At 31.1% G+C, this 16,601-nt stretch overlaps 1 protein-coding gene across 3 annotated transcripts in view; it reads right to left on the bottom strand.

Annotated features, from left to right (window-relative positions):
- Lfg (Glutamate NMDA receptor-associated protein 1 lifeguard) overlaps positions 1–16,601 on the bottom strand; it is a 53,546-nt gene that overhangs the window by 2,908 nt on the left and 34,037 nt on the right. For all 3 annotated transcript variants that reach the window (XM_075368380.1, XM_075368381.1, XM_075368379.1), the window contains 3 exons: positions 11,721–11,952; positions 7,351–7,461; positions 2,006–2,165 (listed from right to left, as the gene is read on the bottom strand). In XM_075368380.1, the coding sequence (XP_075224495.1) occupies positions 2,006–2,165; positions 7,351–7,461; positions 11,721–11,952 (503 nt within the window). The remainder of the gene's footprint in view (positions 1–2,005; positions 2,166–7,350; positions 7,462–11,720; positions 11,953–16,601) is intronic.

Here is a 16,601-nt window from a genome sequence, read left to right as displayed (position 1 = left end):
ATAACAAAAACAAAATATCACAAAAATCTTATAACTAAAATCACAGTCTGAATAATAACAAGAGAAATAAATTTAAAAAGAAACAAAAAAATATAAAATTTAAATAAAATTCAACAAAGTCCGAGAGGAGTGTATGGGCCCCTTCTCGGATAACATATCACATAAAAAAAACTTAAACTAATAAAAACTGTATTAAGTTTTACGCACAAACTGATCTGTCACAGAAATAACACCTGGCTTAAAACCTCGTGGTCACTGCCCAGAATTTGACGAATGTTCCTGGGTAACTTAAATTAACGACATAATACTGCATAAAGCATGCAATCCACAAGGATATGGTGCACAGTTAGGCAGCAGCTGCATCTTTTGCATGGTGATGCATTTTTCATTGACATTACGTCTAGCTCTTGTATGTCCTATCTGCCAGAGGACCGCTTCCTCTTGGCAAATTTTCCTGTGTGAGGAATCCCATGGCACAACACAGTATCTTTGATATGATGAAGTTTGTTGTCTACTGTAGCAATACAGTCATCTTGCTACTTTGTGCGAAGCGAGAGTTTAATTTTACACAATTAATAAAGTCAGATGTAGTAACATGGGTAGTGAAAGATGGTTGACTACATGTGACTTTAGCAGTGGAGTCTGCACGTTCATTACCCGGAATCCCCTTGTGGCTAGGGATCCAGCAGAAACTCACCTATATGTTGCGATGTTTCAACTCGGCGATTACGTTGTAGATTTCAATGATGACAGGATGTCTGGAATAACAGTTTTCTACGCCTTGGAGAGCACTACACGAATCACTGCAAATAAGGATGTTTCGTACTTAAGGTTAACAATATTCAGAGCCTTATTTACAGTATACAGTTCATCAGCAGTAAACACACTCATAATATCAGGTAGACCAAACACATAAATTCTATCACTGACAACAAAAGTGCAACCGATGGCACTGTTCTGTTTCAATCCATCAGCGTAAACTAATGCGTCAGGGTTTATCTTGGAGTGAATACAGTAGGTGGTGTTGATTCTTTATTGTATATTGTAAAATCATAAAATTTATAAGATTGATTCTCTGCAGAGGATAAAAGCACAGATACATTGGAAAAACAGAAGGTGTGTTAACATTTATAAGGTACAGTAGACATCAGGTACAAATACCTACAGGTGAAGTACAACATGGATGGTCCTCATACCTTCCTAAATTAGGATTCCTAAAGACTGAGTCAAAAGCTGGGTGATTTGGCTGTCGTTTGAGTTGAGCAAAATAAGATGTTAAGCACTGGTCTGTCTATTCCAAAGTGATGGCTCACTGCAGTCAAGTAAACTTACGACAGGGCTTGATCTAAAGGGACCTGCAGCAATCCAAAGTAAACCATGATGAACAGCATCCATTAGTATGATTCATTAGCTTTATTGTTTAATATTGATAGGAAACAGATAAGATATTTATTAGCCTTTTAGAATCTTTAATTGAATAAAAATTAAAAAAAAAAACAAAACATTAAATGGTTTTCTACTACCTTAAATGTTGTCCATCGAACGGAATAACTAAATGATTGGTTCCAAGATTCAAGCTATCTTTTTGGAGATAAGAGTTTTTTTTATCTATCTAACCCCACATAATGGCCACAAATTAGATCATAATTGACAATCAGAGTTCAGTGATTCAGGGCACTATTAAGTAGCATTATGTTTTGATTAGGACTTCCTAAAACTACAAGTTGTTTGTATACTTTATGTATATTCTATGAAGACCAGAAATATATGTTTTACAGTGTTTGTACTCTTACAGTAAAATACTCTTGTTTTTTAATTAATATTTATTACTTTTATTAGTAACTTATACCACTTTTCAATATCTAATGATGGTGACTCTATTTAACAATCAAAATGACAATCTAGTTTTAGATTTTAAGTACAATTTTCTTGATTTCTTATTTATTTCAATAAGTACTCAGCAGAGTACTCTTTTTATATTTATAGTAACTAGATTTTTACTTACAGTATCCAATTTATAAACAGTAACAGTACAGCCAACAAGAAATGATTCAGCAACAGTAAACAAAAATAAGAATATAAAGTTGAGAGGAGCCTTGCGGCGGGCATCATCAAAGCATGTCATTATCAGTAGGGTGACTATGGCAAATATAAATGCCACCCACCTGTCAAACAGACAAAAAAAAAATTTATTAAAATATATACATATTATTTTACTGTTGTTAATTTTTTTAAGATTCATATTATTCCTCTGGAATGTTAAATTATATTTTAAATTCTATTAATATAAACAAACTAGTACAAAATATTGTGATAAAACATATCTTCACGGGATCCTGCATCTTCAGTTATGATTGAAATATTTAAATTAATTGCTCAGTTTAAATAATTTCAATTATATATATATATATACATACACACATATGTATATATATATATAAATAAAATGTTTTTTAAGTAAGTACAGTTTTGATATAAAGAATAACTAGAAAATTAAAAAAAAATTATATCAACAGAAAGCATGGATCTTAATTTATTATTCTACATAATTTCCACCTACATTAGGGCACTTGTCATATCGTGTGATCAGCTTCTGCATTCCAGCTTCATAGAAATCTGCTACCTTAGCAAATAACCATTGCTGATGGCTCTTCAGCAATGACCATTTTGACGTTACCATCATGGCGCTGACTGCTGAGGTGCTGCTTTAAATGCAGTAACAAGTGGTAATCACTGGGCACCAGGTCAGGACTATATGGTGGGTGATCATTTGTTCCCAGCCAAATGAAGTGATGAGCCACATTTGGCCAAGCATTGTTGTGAAGCAGCACGATTTCCCTACTGAGTATTCCATTTGGGATTGGGCAACGCAGTTAAGATGCAGGTCTCGCAACATGCCTCAGCATTTATAGCTTCACCCCAAGGCAAAAAAACAAGCAACTTAAAAAAAAATATCTATCTATTACAAAACCCAGAGCACATGGATTTTCCATGCTGATATTGTTTTCTTGACCTTCACTTTCTTGGGTTATGTTGTGTGTCCCATTCCATAAACAGACTGTTGTTTAGATTCCAGTTTAATGAGTTACCATGTCTTGTCATCCATAACAATTCAGCTTAAAAACAAATCACCTTCATTGTTGTATCTCGTGAGAAAATTCAAAAGATTGGGTAAATGTTTGTTTTCATCTAATTCAGTCAAATATTTTTTGTACCCAACATGAGCACAACTTCTAATAATTTAAACTGCCGACACAGTTTCATAGAAAATACTTGATGTAATTAAAGGAAACTCATTTACATAAGTGATGAAATTGTAAACTATCTATTCTAACAAACTTTTCCATTAACTCTCTGCATCAGATCATCAGTATTGACAGATGCACTCCATGCCACATCGTGCATATTTGTTTTTACAGCCTTCTTTAAATGCCCTAATCTATTTTCTCATCATTCCATCAGACACAGCATTATCCCTGTAGACTTCATAATCTGACGATGAATTTTGGCCACTTTTGTACCTGGTGCATTTAAGAAACAAATTAAATTACAGCATATATTTCACAATTGGCAGGACTGTATAGTCATATGAATTTTAAAAATGCAGAAGAAACTGTAAACCAAGACTAACAATCATGTAATGGAGTCTGTAGCAAGCAAATAATGTAATTACTCAGTGCATATACGAGAAACTGCGACTGTAGTGGACACATATCAAAACGATCTTACTCAAAAAACATACCTCGTGTATTAAAATGGTATATCTCTATTTGTAACAATAGATAAAAATAATAAAATATATAGAATAAAGGAATAGAACTCCTTTAAAAAATCATGGTAAAGAAGAATCATAGAAACACTGACAGTATGAAGCAATTAACTAAGGATGTAGAATTCAAATACGCTACCAAAGGAATCCTTCTTGTTTACTGATTCGGCACTGCAACCTCTTAATCAGATAACTCCCAACTATGGACAACTCTAGATAATGATAGGCAGTTATTTATATAATTTCCAATATCTTGAAATAATTTCTAAATAAAATACTGCAAAGTAGACACTCTGAACAATAAAAAAGAAAATGTAAGCAGATTCTGTACGTTCAATTTTTATGAATATTAGAGAAATACACTGTACATTACATTTCTTGTTCAGTTTTACCTCAGTTGATTCTATACCTGTTTTACCACAAATGTAATGTAATTATAAACACACACATATAGCTGTGTGTTACACAATCCTGTATTCATTAATTCATTGAAATAGCACATTTGCTTTTAGGCTAGTACTAGTGGGTGGAATAGTAATTACCTTCAGTAATTTTTACCTATTTTGTCTAAGTGGAAGGTTTGCTATAAAATGATTATCATGCATTTTACCCAGTCTCAACATCCATTTATTTTTTGAGTTATCTTAAATCTCAATCGTTTTTAAAGTGCCAGGAAGACTTTGATGTAGCTTTTCCTTGAACAAATAGACCCAATAGATGAACAATTTCATTCATAGTCACTCATTTTAGAGAAAGAGGTATTGTAGATGAATGAAAAGGTTCTGGCCAGCCAAATTTATAATTTAATGTATTATAATTTATAACTAAAACGACAAATCTTTAGAACACAACTATGCACCCTTGAACTATCATTTCAAAAGTCAATAAGAAGGCTATCTTAGCAGATTGCAATGTTATAGAGCAGTATTAAGAAAGTCAAAAAGAAATAAAAACTACATTTGAACATAATTCATGTCGTGTGCACAGGAATTGTAAGAACCTGATCACAGAAAAAGATTCATTTATTACAAATGAATTATCAGTTTTATTTGCAGCAAAATTAGGTTCATGGAAAACATTTTCTTGAGTGACAAGGCAAAGTTTCATCTAAGTGGCTGTGTAAACAGCTAGGACAACTGAAGAGTGTACAGAATCCTCACATTTTTCACAAGATTACATTATATTCAGAAAAGAGTGGAGTATGGTGGTAAATTTTTCTGAAAAGAATAGTGGGTCCAATATTTTTCATGAAAATAGTACCATCTAACAATATGATATTTATTATAATAATGAACAATTATTCTAATTGGCTACCAGACAGATCAGAATATCAGGACATTATAATTGACTTCATAGTGCTGCTAGAAGATGAATATAATTATTGACTACAGCAAATACAATGTTGCTGCTATGCAAGTTCTTTTGACAGTAAGTCATTTGCTATAATCTACTGCTTCTAGATCACCAGATTTATCTTTCATGGATGTTTTTCTTTGGGGGAATTAAAAAAAAAAAAATGTTCAAAAATAATCTTCGCACAATTGATTGACACAAACTGAATACTGAAGTTGAACTATTCCATGTCAGTGCTTAACCATTAAAAAAGTGGCTGCTAACGTGAAGAAATGTGTTGATGCTCGTATAGTGGTAAATGAAGGGCATTTCGAACATTTGTTACAATAAAATTAGTGTAAGTCACTTTTCAGCAGGTCAAAAAATGAAACTCACTTGGGACAAGTTCAGAACTGTGTGGTAGATCAACTCGAAACCAACATTTTAAAGGCAAGGAATTGATTCTATGAGGTTGAGCATTATTCTGAAGCAAAATCACATCTTTTAAAAGGTTACCAAACATTTGGATTTGATCTTTTCCTTTAATGAGTACAGCAGCTCACATTAATTTTCAGTATTCATCATTTCAGGTGTAAAATGAATAAAAACGGTACCTTTCACATCTCAAAGTACCCATCAACTTTCCTGCAGACATGATTTGAAATCTTTTACCATAGAAGATAACAGATATTTCCCCTAAATACTTTCACTTCCTTTCAAAGTAATCCACCCGTTTTTCATCAAGTTATTATCCGCTTCATTAGAAACTAATCAATCTCCTTCACTATAATTACATTTCAAATGAAATTCTCTCTGTGATTATCTGTCAGTTGACATGGAATCCAGACTTTTTGAAAATTGAAATAATCACAAATAAATTATAGGAAAATGCCAAACATAATCTATGTTCAACTCACTTGCAACTTCACCAATTTTAATTTGTTGATTGTGAATTATTCATTTAACTGCTTATTGTTATTATCCTGAAGTCAAAGGATTGCCACACTGTTGTTCATCACAGAGCACATAACATATACCTTGTGCTAATATGATTAATCCTCTCATAGGTCTTGCTTCCACTCCCCCAACTTTACATATTATGCCTGCATTCTATGAATATCTCTATTGGTTTCATTCCTTTTAAATTAAGAAGTATACTGCTGTCAGCACTTTTTCCTTGGTACAATCCGGCAAAGGAGTACTTGTTTTAAATTGACTTTTAAACACAATACGTTAACAATGAAATAATACTTCCAATGAACAGATATGAGGTTATGATTTATAAGAGCGCTACAGTCAAAAGTTCCAACATGATCCAGGAGGGAAATAAAAATTTCAGTTCACTTTTTGACTTTTCCTCATATTACTGCCAAGTTTTTATTCACATGTACTTCAAATTTTAACAATGGACTAAAGGGAGAACACAAGTCAATTATCTATCTCACCTGCTTGCTTTTTGAGAGCTCAGAACAAAGCAGGAAAAAATCCAGTCTTTGTAACCAACCAACCTCATAATTTTAAAACAAATTTTTTTATAAACTCTATTTTTTAATATTTAGAATATAATGGGATTTGTTTTTAATGTGTTAAATGTGGTGTACATTTTTATACATATATTCTGTTATCTAAGGTAACTGGTTAAAAATGAAATTAATAATAAAAGTGGCATCAATAAAAAATTTGTCGTCAACTTTTATGATGCTTTTTCTCAGGCCCAACTCTAATCTAAACATATCTTCAAACAGCAGACATAATATTTAACACTATTCAAGGTGCTATTAATAAAGATTTCTTACTGAAGATGAAAAACTTAAGATGTGATGGACACAAAAATATAATAAAAAAAAATGCAATAAAAAACACATAAGATAAGAGAAAAATTTATAAATCAAACACAGACAAAATATTGATAATGTATAATCTATTTACAATTATTTACTTCTGTCTTATCAATTTATTTACCCTTACTAATGTAAAATTAACACTACCTTATGTTATGTTATAACAGGTAAAGTTAACACTACCTTATGTTATGTTATAACAGGTAAAGTTAACACTACCGGTTATAAATATTAACTGAAATAAAAAAACCTGAACTATCATTAAAAAATTGTAGAAAATCATATGCCTAACTAAAGAAATTATTTTTCAGTGAAACCTTCACAAGTAAGAATTTTAGATTAAATGCATTGCCTATAAAATGTAAATAAAATAAAAATGCAACAGATACTAAACATAAATGTACTTACCACAATCCTGGGTGGGATTTAACATAATTTCTAGTAGGCATATGAGTAGCAAACAAAGCACCGATAGCTAATGTCACTGCCAACTGACACATCAAAATAGAATATACTTTCCTGCAACAGAAAAAAATCGTAGTTTATATATCACACACGCTCAAATGATAGTCAAATATTAATAAATCTAAATGATCTGAAAAGTGTGAGAAGGCTGATAATCTCACTCATAAAAGAATAGTTGCACAATTTTAAATACACAGCAATATACTTCAGCTCTTTAACATGTCAAAATATAAACAATTAACAAAGAAAATTCTTTATCGTTATAAAACTAGAATTTTTTAACTTACAAAAAAAAAGAAGTTAAATCAAATCTACACAGAACTGCTAAAAAATAAATAAAACAGTATTTGAATAGCAAATCCTACCTTTCCATAAATAACAGAATAATCATATTCTCAGGAATTAACATTTTTTAATCTTACTTTTACTCATGTAACTTGTGTACCTGCGATATACCACTATTTGAGAGGACTGTAAGACTTACAGGTTTATGTTCATCATCGCAAACCTGTGCTTATATATCATTTATACAAACGTACTGGAATGTAGTTATTTAATTAAGAAAAATAGGATTTAGTACTACAGTAACTACCACAGGTGATGATTATTGTCACACAGCCCAACTTCTACTACTAACAACTATTCTAGATATAGATAGGGGTTTTTTTCAGGATTTTAAATAATGCTTTTTCATTTATTATATATAAATTTTCTACTCAGCAAAAACAAAAATTATTTAAAACTTATTTACACTTCCAGAAAATTATTTAGTTTTTTGGAAATCCCTATGTTTAATTTCATTAATCTGATAATGTTAGATATCATTTAATAAAAACAAAAAATGAACAAGAAAAACAGATCTTCTAGCCTGAATGTATCATATGTAAACACCAAAACTACCTGGCACAGAATTAACGGAAGTTCAACCGATTTCTGAAAATGAAATTTAATTTATTTGTAACAACATAATTCTTGAAAGGAAAGTCATGTTAAACTAAGTAATCATCACTGACTCAGTTTTAACTAAAACAAGACATATACTAACCACCTTTTATCCAAATAAAAATCTATACTACTGCCTTTATAATTTTTGTTAATAATCAATTAACTAGATAAAATAACATAGTAAATGATCTGTCTATTACAACAGTAATACTAATATAAATAAATTTCTCTTAACAATATTTATATCTCATCACCAAAAGGATTTTTTTTTGATATCATTTAAATTTGCCAAATACCTAATTAAATGAACTATACTACATCTGAATTTTTATTTAAAAAAAACACCTCCCAGCCATAATCTTAAGCAAGATAAAGCGTTCATCTCTTTAAGTCACATGGTAAACAAAAAGAAATAAAATATTACATTGATAAAACTATTAATACACACAGGCATTTCACCAGAAAATGAAGCTGCTTCACTGGCTAATAAACTTTGGGTCTTTTTTGTTTTCTCCCTATAATGATTTTTTTTTAATATTACATGTTAGTCATTGCTCATGCTTACAATTATAATGATATGGTATTTGCAGAGAAATTATAAATATAATCTAACCAAACTTAACCTATGCTCGCTAGTCAAGGTTAGCGAGCAAAGCAAGCATATGTTGTTTGGTTAGATTGTTACCTTTGATTCCAGTCAATCTATGACAAATATCATAAACATATTTAAGTACTTAATAAAATAAAATCAAACAGCAGAAGCTATAGGTTTTTTTTGTTTAACCTCTGGGACCACCGTTAGGTATTGCTTCAGAGAATGAGATGAATGATTTGTAGCGTGTGTGAAAATGCCATGCCTGACCAAGATTTGAATCCGGGACCTTTGGATGAAAGGCCAAGATGGTACCGCCCGTGCCACAGAGGCTATATACTTTGTCACAACAGATGTACACTACTTGTTCACAGTCTCCGAACCAATATAAATTTCAATTGAATTTGTTTGCCGATACTGCAAGGAATTATTTAAAGGAGAATTCCATTTCAGCAGTTTCTTTTCTAAATTATTAGTTTCTTAAAAAATAACAATCTTTCCTCTTGGCAGTAGAAAATCATCAATAGTTGTCTTTAACAATTCCTCCTTATCATCTTCTGCCTGACAGCTAAACTCAACTAACTGCTACTATTAGCCAATCTTAAAAGGTTGATAATTAAAATCTACTAAATAAAATTAGCAACAAGAAATATTAAATTTATATTTCAATTGATAATGTATTTGTTCTACCAAAAAGTCTTTTTTTTATAAAAAAAGATGAATTTACGACTACAGGTTGAAAATAGCTCAAAAAAGTTTATCAAAGTATCAAAGTCATATGTATATTACCACTTAAAAAACATAACAGCATTATCTTTAGACTTAATGTAAACATATGTAATTATTTTACAAATAAACTTATACTTCCCAGAAATGGAAAAACACATTTCTAAAGTAAACAACACTACTCACTACATCCATTCTCTCACATATTATTTTAAGAGGAATTAGAAAGCCTGGCTTTCATCAACAAACACTGGTATTAGGCTTATCACCACATAGGAAAGTCTCAAACTCATTCACAGACAGATAACACCAAGCACGTACTCGCACTATTGAGTACCTTTAGGGCATGCTGATACTCTCAACATAAATGAAAGAAGAGATCACCAATGTGAAAAAGAGATAATGAGTGAGAGAAAGATCTACTTGAATGTATGTACTCAGTTTCCATTAATTGGACTCTATTACAGAATACAGGATGGCAAAATCTGTAATGTTACACTGGTGATAGTGTCTCTTTGAGGTATAAGCACTTCAAATTTACCCCTTCTGGTATAATTCCAGTCTGTACATAAACCTTCCCACTGATAGTTAAAATTCTAATTTTTTTCAGTTCAAGTACATATTCCTTGGTTGCTTTCTTGACTTCCAAGTCAGTCAGTAGTTTCATTTACAGTCAAATTCTTCTTAAGATGTGATCATTTCTGCTTCAAAGCACAGAGGCAGTTTTATGTGGACACAAATACGTTTTTGTAATACTGCAATAAATGCCCCTAAAAGATACTATACTGAACTGCAGAACATCATGGTATGCTAATACATGACTTGCATCCAGATAAGCAAATTAAAATTAGGTAAAATTAGTGTTTAATAATGAACTTTATTCATTATTAAACACTAATTTTCCTCTTTTACAGATTCATCAACAGTTACAACTAAACTTACATCATCATTCACTGATGTTTCTACAGGTTTAACTGTTTAATCCCCTTACCATTCAGTCAAAAAATGAATGACAGAATACTGTTCCACTTTAAAGCATATTGCAACTTTTTATCAATTGGCTATCACTTATCACTTTTCAAACTATGACATCATTGTATAGGACATTCACAGAAGTTTTAAGTTAATAATATACTTCCATTTGACTCTCTCTTGTAGTTAAAAGTAGAATTTAAGTTCTTCAAAAATTATTTAACTAATCCCTAGACTAAATTTATCTGTAATACATAAAATCCAGAGACAATAGAATTTTAATGCGATGGAATCTGCCTATAATGAATTATTACATTCGAATGTATTTGTTAAATTATAATGTTAATTAACAATAATATAATGATAATTTCAAAACAGAAAGAAAATTTCCAGTGTAAATGGAAAGTTTTTTGAACAGAAAGATTTGTCATCTAATAAAACATCCCCAAATTTTACTTTGTGGGCAACAGATATACTACCATAATCATTAATGGGATTTCTATCCATGCAATCAGAAATTTTTCATGTACCTGTGAAGCACAATGCAATTGTTTTATCTGTATTTAAAATTAGATGTTTACAATCCATCTGGTGAATAAGTTTTTGAACTTTCATAAAATTTTTAATTCATTGTTAACAATTAACTTACAGTTGTCATCCTGTAAAAAAAAAAAAATGGGACTGGAAACTTCCTGAGCCACTCTGCATTCTAGATCTTGAAATCAGAACTTAATTTTACATGTGTATTCTTATTAAAAGATGAAGTTTCAACTACTTGTTTACAGTCTGTAAGGTATGACATAACTAATTGAAAGCAGCTCCTCTGATACCATAGCTATAAGTTTTTTAATCAGTAAAAAATGTGGAACTAAATCAAAGGCTTTACTGGGATAAAAAAATTGAATGGGATCATTTTGTTATCTACAGAATTAAAAATATTATCCACTTTAATTTATTAGCTTCTACAAACAAGATTAAACATTTAACACTATTTGTCACAAGTTTCTTTGAGTAGAACTATTACCCTATCTAAATCATACATCCTAAGAAACATATATTAGTCATAGAATATACTAACCTGATGAAGGCCATTCGAATAGATTTCTCTGAGAATGAAAAGTTTCCCCCATTGAGGGGGTCTTCAGGATAAGAATGCATGCTTGGGTCCGATCCAGGTGGAAAATGTCCAAAAGTAGGTGGAATAGGTGGTGGAAAACCTTGACTTTGATTAGGATAACCCTGTTGTTGCGGGTAGCCTGGCTGTTTTGGATAACCAGATCCGTCCGGGTAAAAACCAGGCTGGGGTGGAGCTGTAAAAATAAATTAAAAAAATATATTACTGACAATATGCACTTTCAACATTTAGAAAAGTACTGTAATAATAATTAAAAAAATAATACCTCCATCTTGTAATACATATGCATGCAAACATCTCTCTGTAACTGTAATGCATTGTTTTTAAGATTTAATGTAAATGCACAAAATTTTACTATCCAAAACAAAATAAGAATAATATTTACAAACTGATAAGAACACACAAACATTCATGTGCATGAATTTGTGAGCTCTTACTCTGACACCATAAAAAAAAATGTTAAGAAATTACACAATTTAAGCATTCAACAAACTTTTATAAATTCGTAACAGTAAAAGGTAAAAATAACACCATAAACTCTTTGAATGTTCCTTATTGTTTCAACTTGCTTGTTGTCAAATTTCGGACAAAATTTAACGCAGAGCCTTTGCTCAACCCATTTCAGTAATTTTAAACATCAACAAAAACACAACAAGCATTACTAATACATTTTACTTTTACAGTTGAACGACTAGCTACAATGGCAGCAAAACAAACAATCATACGCAACCAATACGTGTTGAGGTCACATTCACAATAGTTCCTCTCTCCAGTGCTATATTTTTTCTTGGGTGCACAACGAAGTGTCGTTATTAGTGATCAGGTACAATATTTATATAGTAAACAAATAAATATTAGAAATTAACTTAAAAACTAAACAATAATAATATAAAAACACAGTGTTGATAGACAATACCTATGGAATTGTGCTAAACGCAAAATAAAACCACAATGAAATATAACATTAAAAATGTAACTTAGGAGAACAGAATTACCATCTGGCATACACCAAATGGCATAAATAGACAAAAAAGATTAAATTAAATTTCCGAATTCAGATGCACAGTCTTAAGAAATTGTAAAACATTTGATAACATGGTTGCATTGTTCCCCAACAAATTTAGGACGTTAGCCCCTAGTTTAAACTTCCAATGTAATCCCACATAACAGACACCGTCCACAAGAATATGGTGTACTGTTAGTTGGCAGTCGCAGCAAATACAAACAGGTGCATCAGTCTGATTCATGAGGTATCATACATGAGCGAGTTAAAACATTTCCTATTCACAAATGACAAATAATAACCTCCTCTTAATGCATATTTCTCCACAAGATGCTAACAATTTGTATATGCTGTATCAACCAAATTGCAAAATACACAATATAATTTGCGGGTAAATGACAAAACAAAATTTTGTTCAATTAAAAAATGCATAAAACAGCAAGCTTCTGATGATTTGAAACAACTGATTTCTTCAAATGATTGTTCTTCAAGATGATTTGAAAAACCTTCCATTGGTACTCTACTGGAGAAAGTCTGTACATGTATGATTGCATATAACCATTTATTTATAAATCAATTTTTTGAACTGATTTTCATAATCTTAATTTTTTTTTAAACGGGTTTTAAAGTAAAAACTTAATATGGTAAGAATGTGAACCCCCTACAAATAATACTTCTAAAATTCACATGCAAATTTTTTAAAATTTTGAAAAATTAACCATAAAAAATAAGTGAAAAAATTTAGTACTAATTATAGATAATAATTTTCATTAGCAATGTACAATCGATTTTGCATAATCCTGTATTTAGTTGAAAATAAAAATAAAATAAACATATGTTAGTAAGAGTAAATTAAATTTTATTAATATAAAAATAATTTAGTAACCAATGAGAACTTTATTACCTAATTATAAGAAATACAAGAGGAGTATACAAAACATATTTGTTTGTCTTAAATGAATAAGGACATAAACATTAAATATATATTTCTTTTTTTTTTTACTTCTCTTTGGGAATATGTTATGGAAATTTTGTAGCATATAAAAAATGCCATGGCTGTCCAGAATTCAAGCCTAAGAATGCCAATATTTAGATTAAGTAGATGTGAGAACACAAACATAATAGAAAACACACATTTTCTCTTTTTCAGTTGATTTGCAGCATACTAATTCTATGGTATTCCATTTTAATTCAACAAATTTTCAATTAATTTTATTGCATCACTATTTTTGATAATGATTATATTCGGTATATAACTACTCACCTTGTAGTGGCCAAAAAAATATATTTTTTCTTGATTAATAGACTATTTTCTAACTTGCCAACAGGTAAAAACAGTTAATTTTCATCACTTTTTCCATGAGCTGTAGCATCCTTATTTACGTCAGAGGTTAAAATGCACTTTTTTGGAAACAGTAAAAATGGAACTTCACTTACCATACTCAAAATTCATCTTGTTACATAACCAAATCTTGTAATGTTTATTGAAGTTACATTTACAGATTGTTTTTTTTTTTTTTTACAAATTTTGGGTCCAAAATAAATAACGAAGGGCTCAGGGTAACAGAACTGTTTTTTACCTTAACTCTTAGGTACTAGTAGTACTTAGAAAAAAAATATTGGACTGTTACCAAGCGTCCTTCATTAAAAAATAGCTGCCAAATCTTAATATTTTGAAAATGCCCCATTTTTGGGTCCAAAACCACGTGTGGGGCAGGTGGCAAAAATCTGAAATGTTTATAACAGTAAGTACTTTTTATATTTTAAAACCACATAAAATTTATTTTGTTACAAGGGGTTGACAAATAATGAAGCCAACAAAATATCTAAAAACACTGTTCCTGTCCGGCATATAAACCTGACGATTTTTGAGGGATAATAATTAAACTGTGTTTCGTACTATTAAAACATTTAATATATCAAATTAAAGATCAATTTTTGCAACTTATAGTGCATTACTTAAATAGATTTTTTTTTATTTGAATATTATGTCGTCCAAATGTTTTCCATTTCTCCTCACAAACTCACTTAACCTTATTCTAAAATTTGACATTGCTCGCTCAATCATCACTTGTGGAATTGCTTAAATTTCTTGTTGAATGGCCTCCTTAAGTTCTTCAATTGACTGTGGTCGATTACTGAAGACTTTATGTTTGAGATACTCCCACAGAAAAAAATCACAAACAGCCAGATCAGGTGAACGCGCTGGCCAAGGAATGTCGCCAAATCAAGAAATCAAACGTCCAGGAAAGGTTTCTCGCAGAACATCCATTGCGATTCTCGCCGTATGAGCGGTGGCACCATCCTGTTGACACCAAATTTCATGTCCTTGAAAGTCATTCAGTTTCGGTTGCAGAAATTCATTCAACATGTTTACATATTGATGAGATGTTACTGTTACTCTGCGATTTAACTCCTCAAAAAAAATATGGGTCAATTATGCTGAACTTTGAACCGCACACCACACTGTAACATATTGACTGTGAACTGGTTTTACAAGAATTTGCCGTGGATTATGCGAAACCCAATAACGGTAATTTTATTTATTCACAAATCCTGACAGATGAAAATGCGCCTCGTCAGTTAAAAGAATAATGACATCCTGGTGGACATTTCACTTAATTGGTGGTCACTTAAATCCTGTAATTTTTGAGGATGACCTCGCAAGCTGCTTTGCCAGACGCCCTATCATCTGCATTAAGTTGCTGCACTAACATCATCTTATACGGATGGAATTTCAGGTAGGCATGAAGAATTCGTCGTACACTTCGATCAGAAATGGCTAGCGCAGCAGCATGCCTCCCTGCTGAACATTGTGGAGACCGCGCAACAGCTAACCTGACAGCGTTAATGTTTTCAGGCATTCTCACAGTCTGTTTTCATCCTGTTGGTTTCATTTTTAAAGCAGATGATGTGTTCCTAAAATTCTTCACCCACAACAATATCGTATTCCTACTATGAACAGACGTGTGTAGATTTAAATTGAAATGTCTGTGAAATAAACGCTGTGTTACAATAACCAAGTCATTATTTTAAAAGAGGCTTCAATCACAAACGCTTGTTGTTCACCCGACCACGACATACTGGCTACTGAAACAGCATGAATAGACCTGTCGATGTGCAACACTCCCGCCTTCTCAGTGACAGTGGTGCCAACATAACAATTACTACAAAATCGTCAGATTTATATCCCGGACCCTTTATAAGAAATAGAAAGCAAGTTATCAACCATCCTACTTATTAAACACATTATTTTTCCAACAAATCCACCACTTTTTTCATTAATTAATTTTATTTCAAAATGCTTTAGCCAAATGATGAGAACAGAAAATTTAGTGCAACAAACCTGTCACACCTGTAATGTACTCTAATGCAAAATTCACTGTGCAGCTGAAAAACAGTTGATAGATGGTACTAAATAACAAGGTAATAAAGAAGGATAAGAATAAGACATGTGAAGTTAAATTTTTTACATCTGATGGTTATATTTTGTTCATAAACTTTATTGTTTAAAAAAAAGGGTTATTTTAGTTTATAGAAAGTAAAGAAAGAAAGAAAAAAAAAGATGTAAACATTATTTTATCTTTTATACATTATAAAATGATGGATTTGGCAGTAAATTACATTTTTATAAGATTTTTCTTTTTGTTAGCAACATACAAACTCTGTAAAATAAATGACATCAGTCTGTAAAGACTGATATTCAATTACACCTATTCATCTCTTCCTTTTATTCAGAAATTTTTAGCGAATGAAAAATTTCAATCCTGAGCAACATTTGACTCTACAGTATTCCAGTTGGAAGGCCTAAAGAGGCTACC

This window comes from Lycorma delicatula, chromosome 6, assembly GCF_047948215.1.
Source record: "Lycorma delicatula isolate Av1 chromosome 6, ASM4794821v1, whole genome shotgun sequence".
Classification (NCBI taxonomy): Eukaryota; Metazoa; Arthropoda; class Insecta; order Hemiptera; family Fulgoridae; genus Lycorma; species Lycorma delicatula.
Note: the sequence above shows the minus strand (reverse complement) of the source record. Positions and strands in the feature narration are given on the sequence as shown.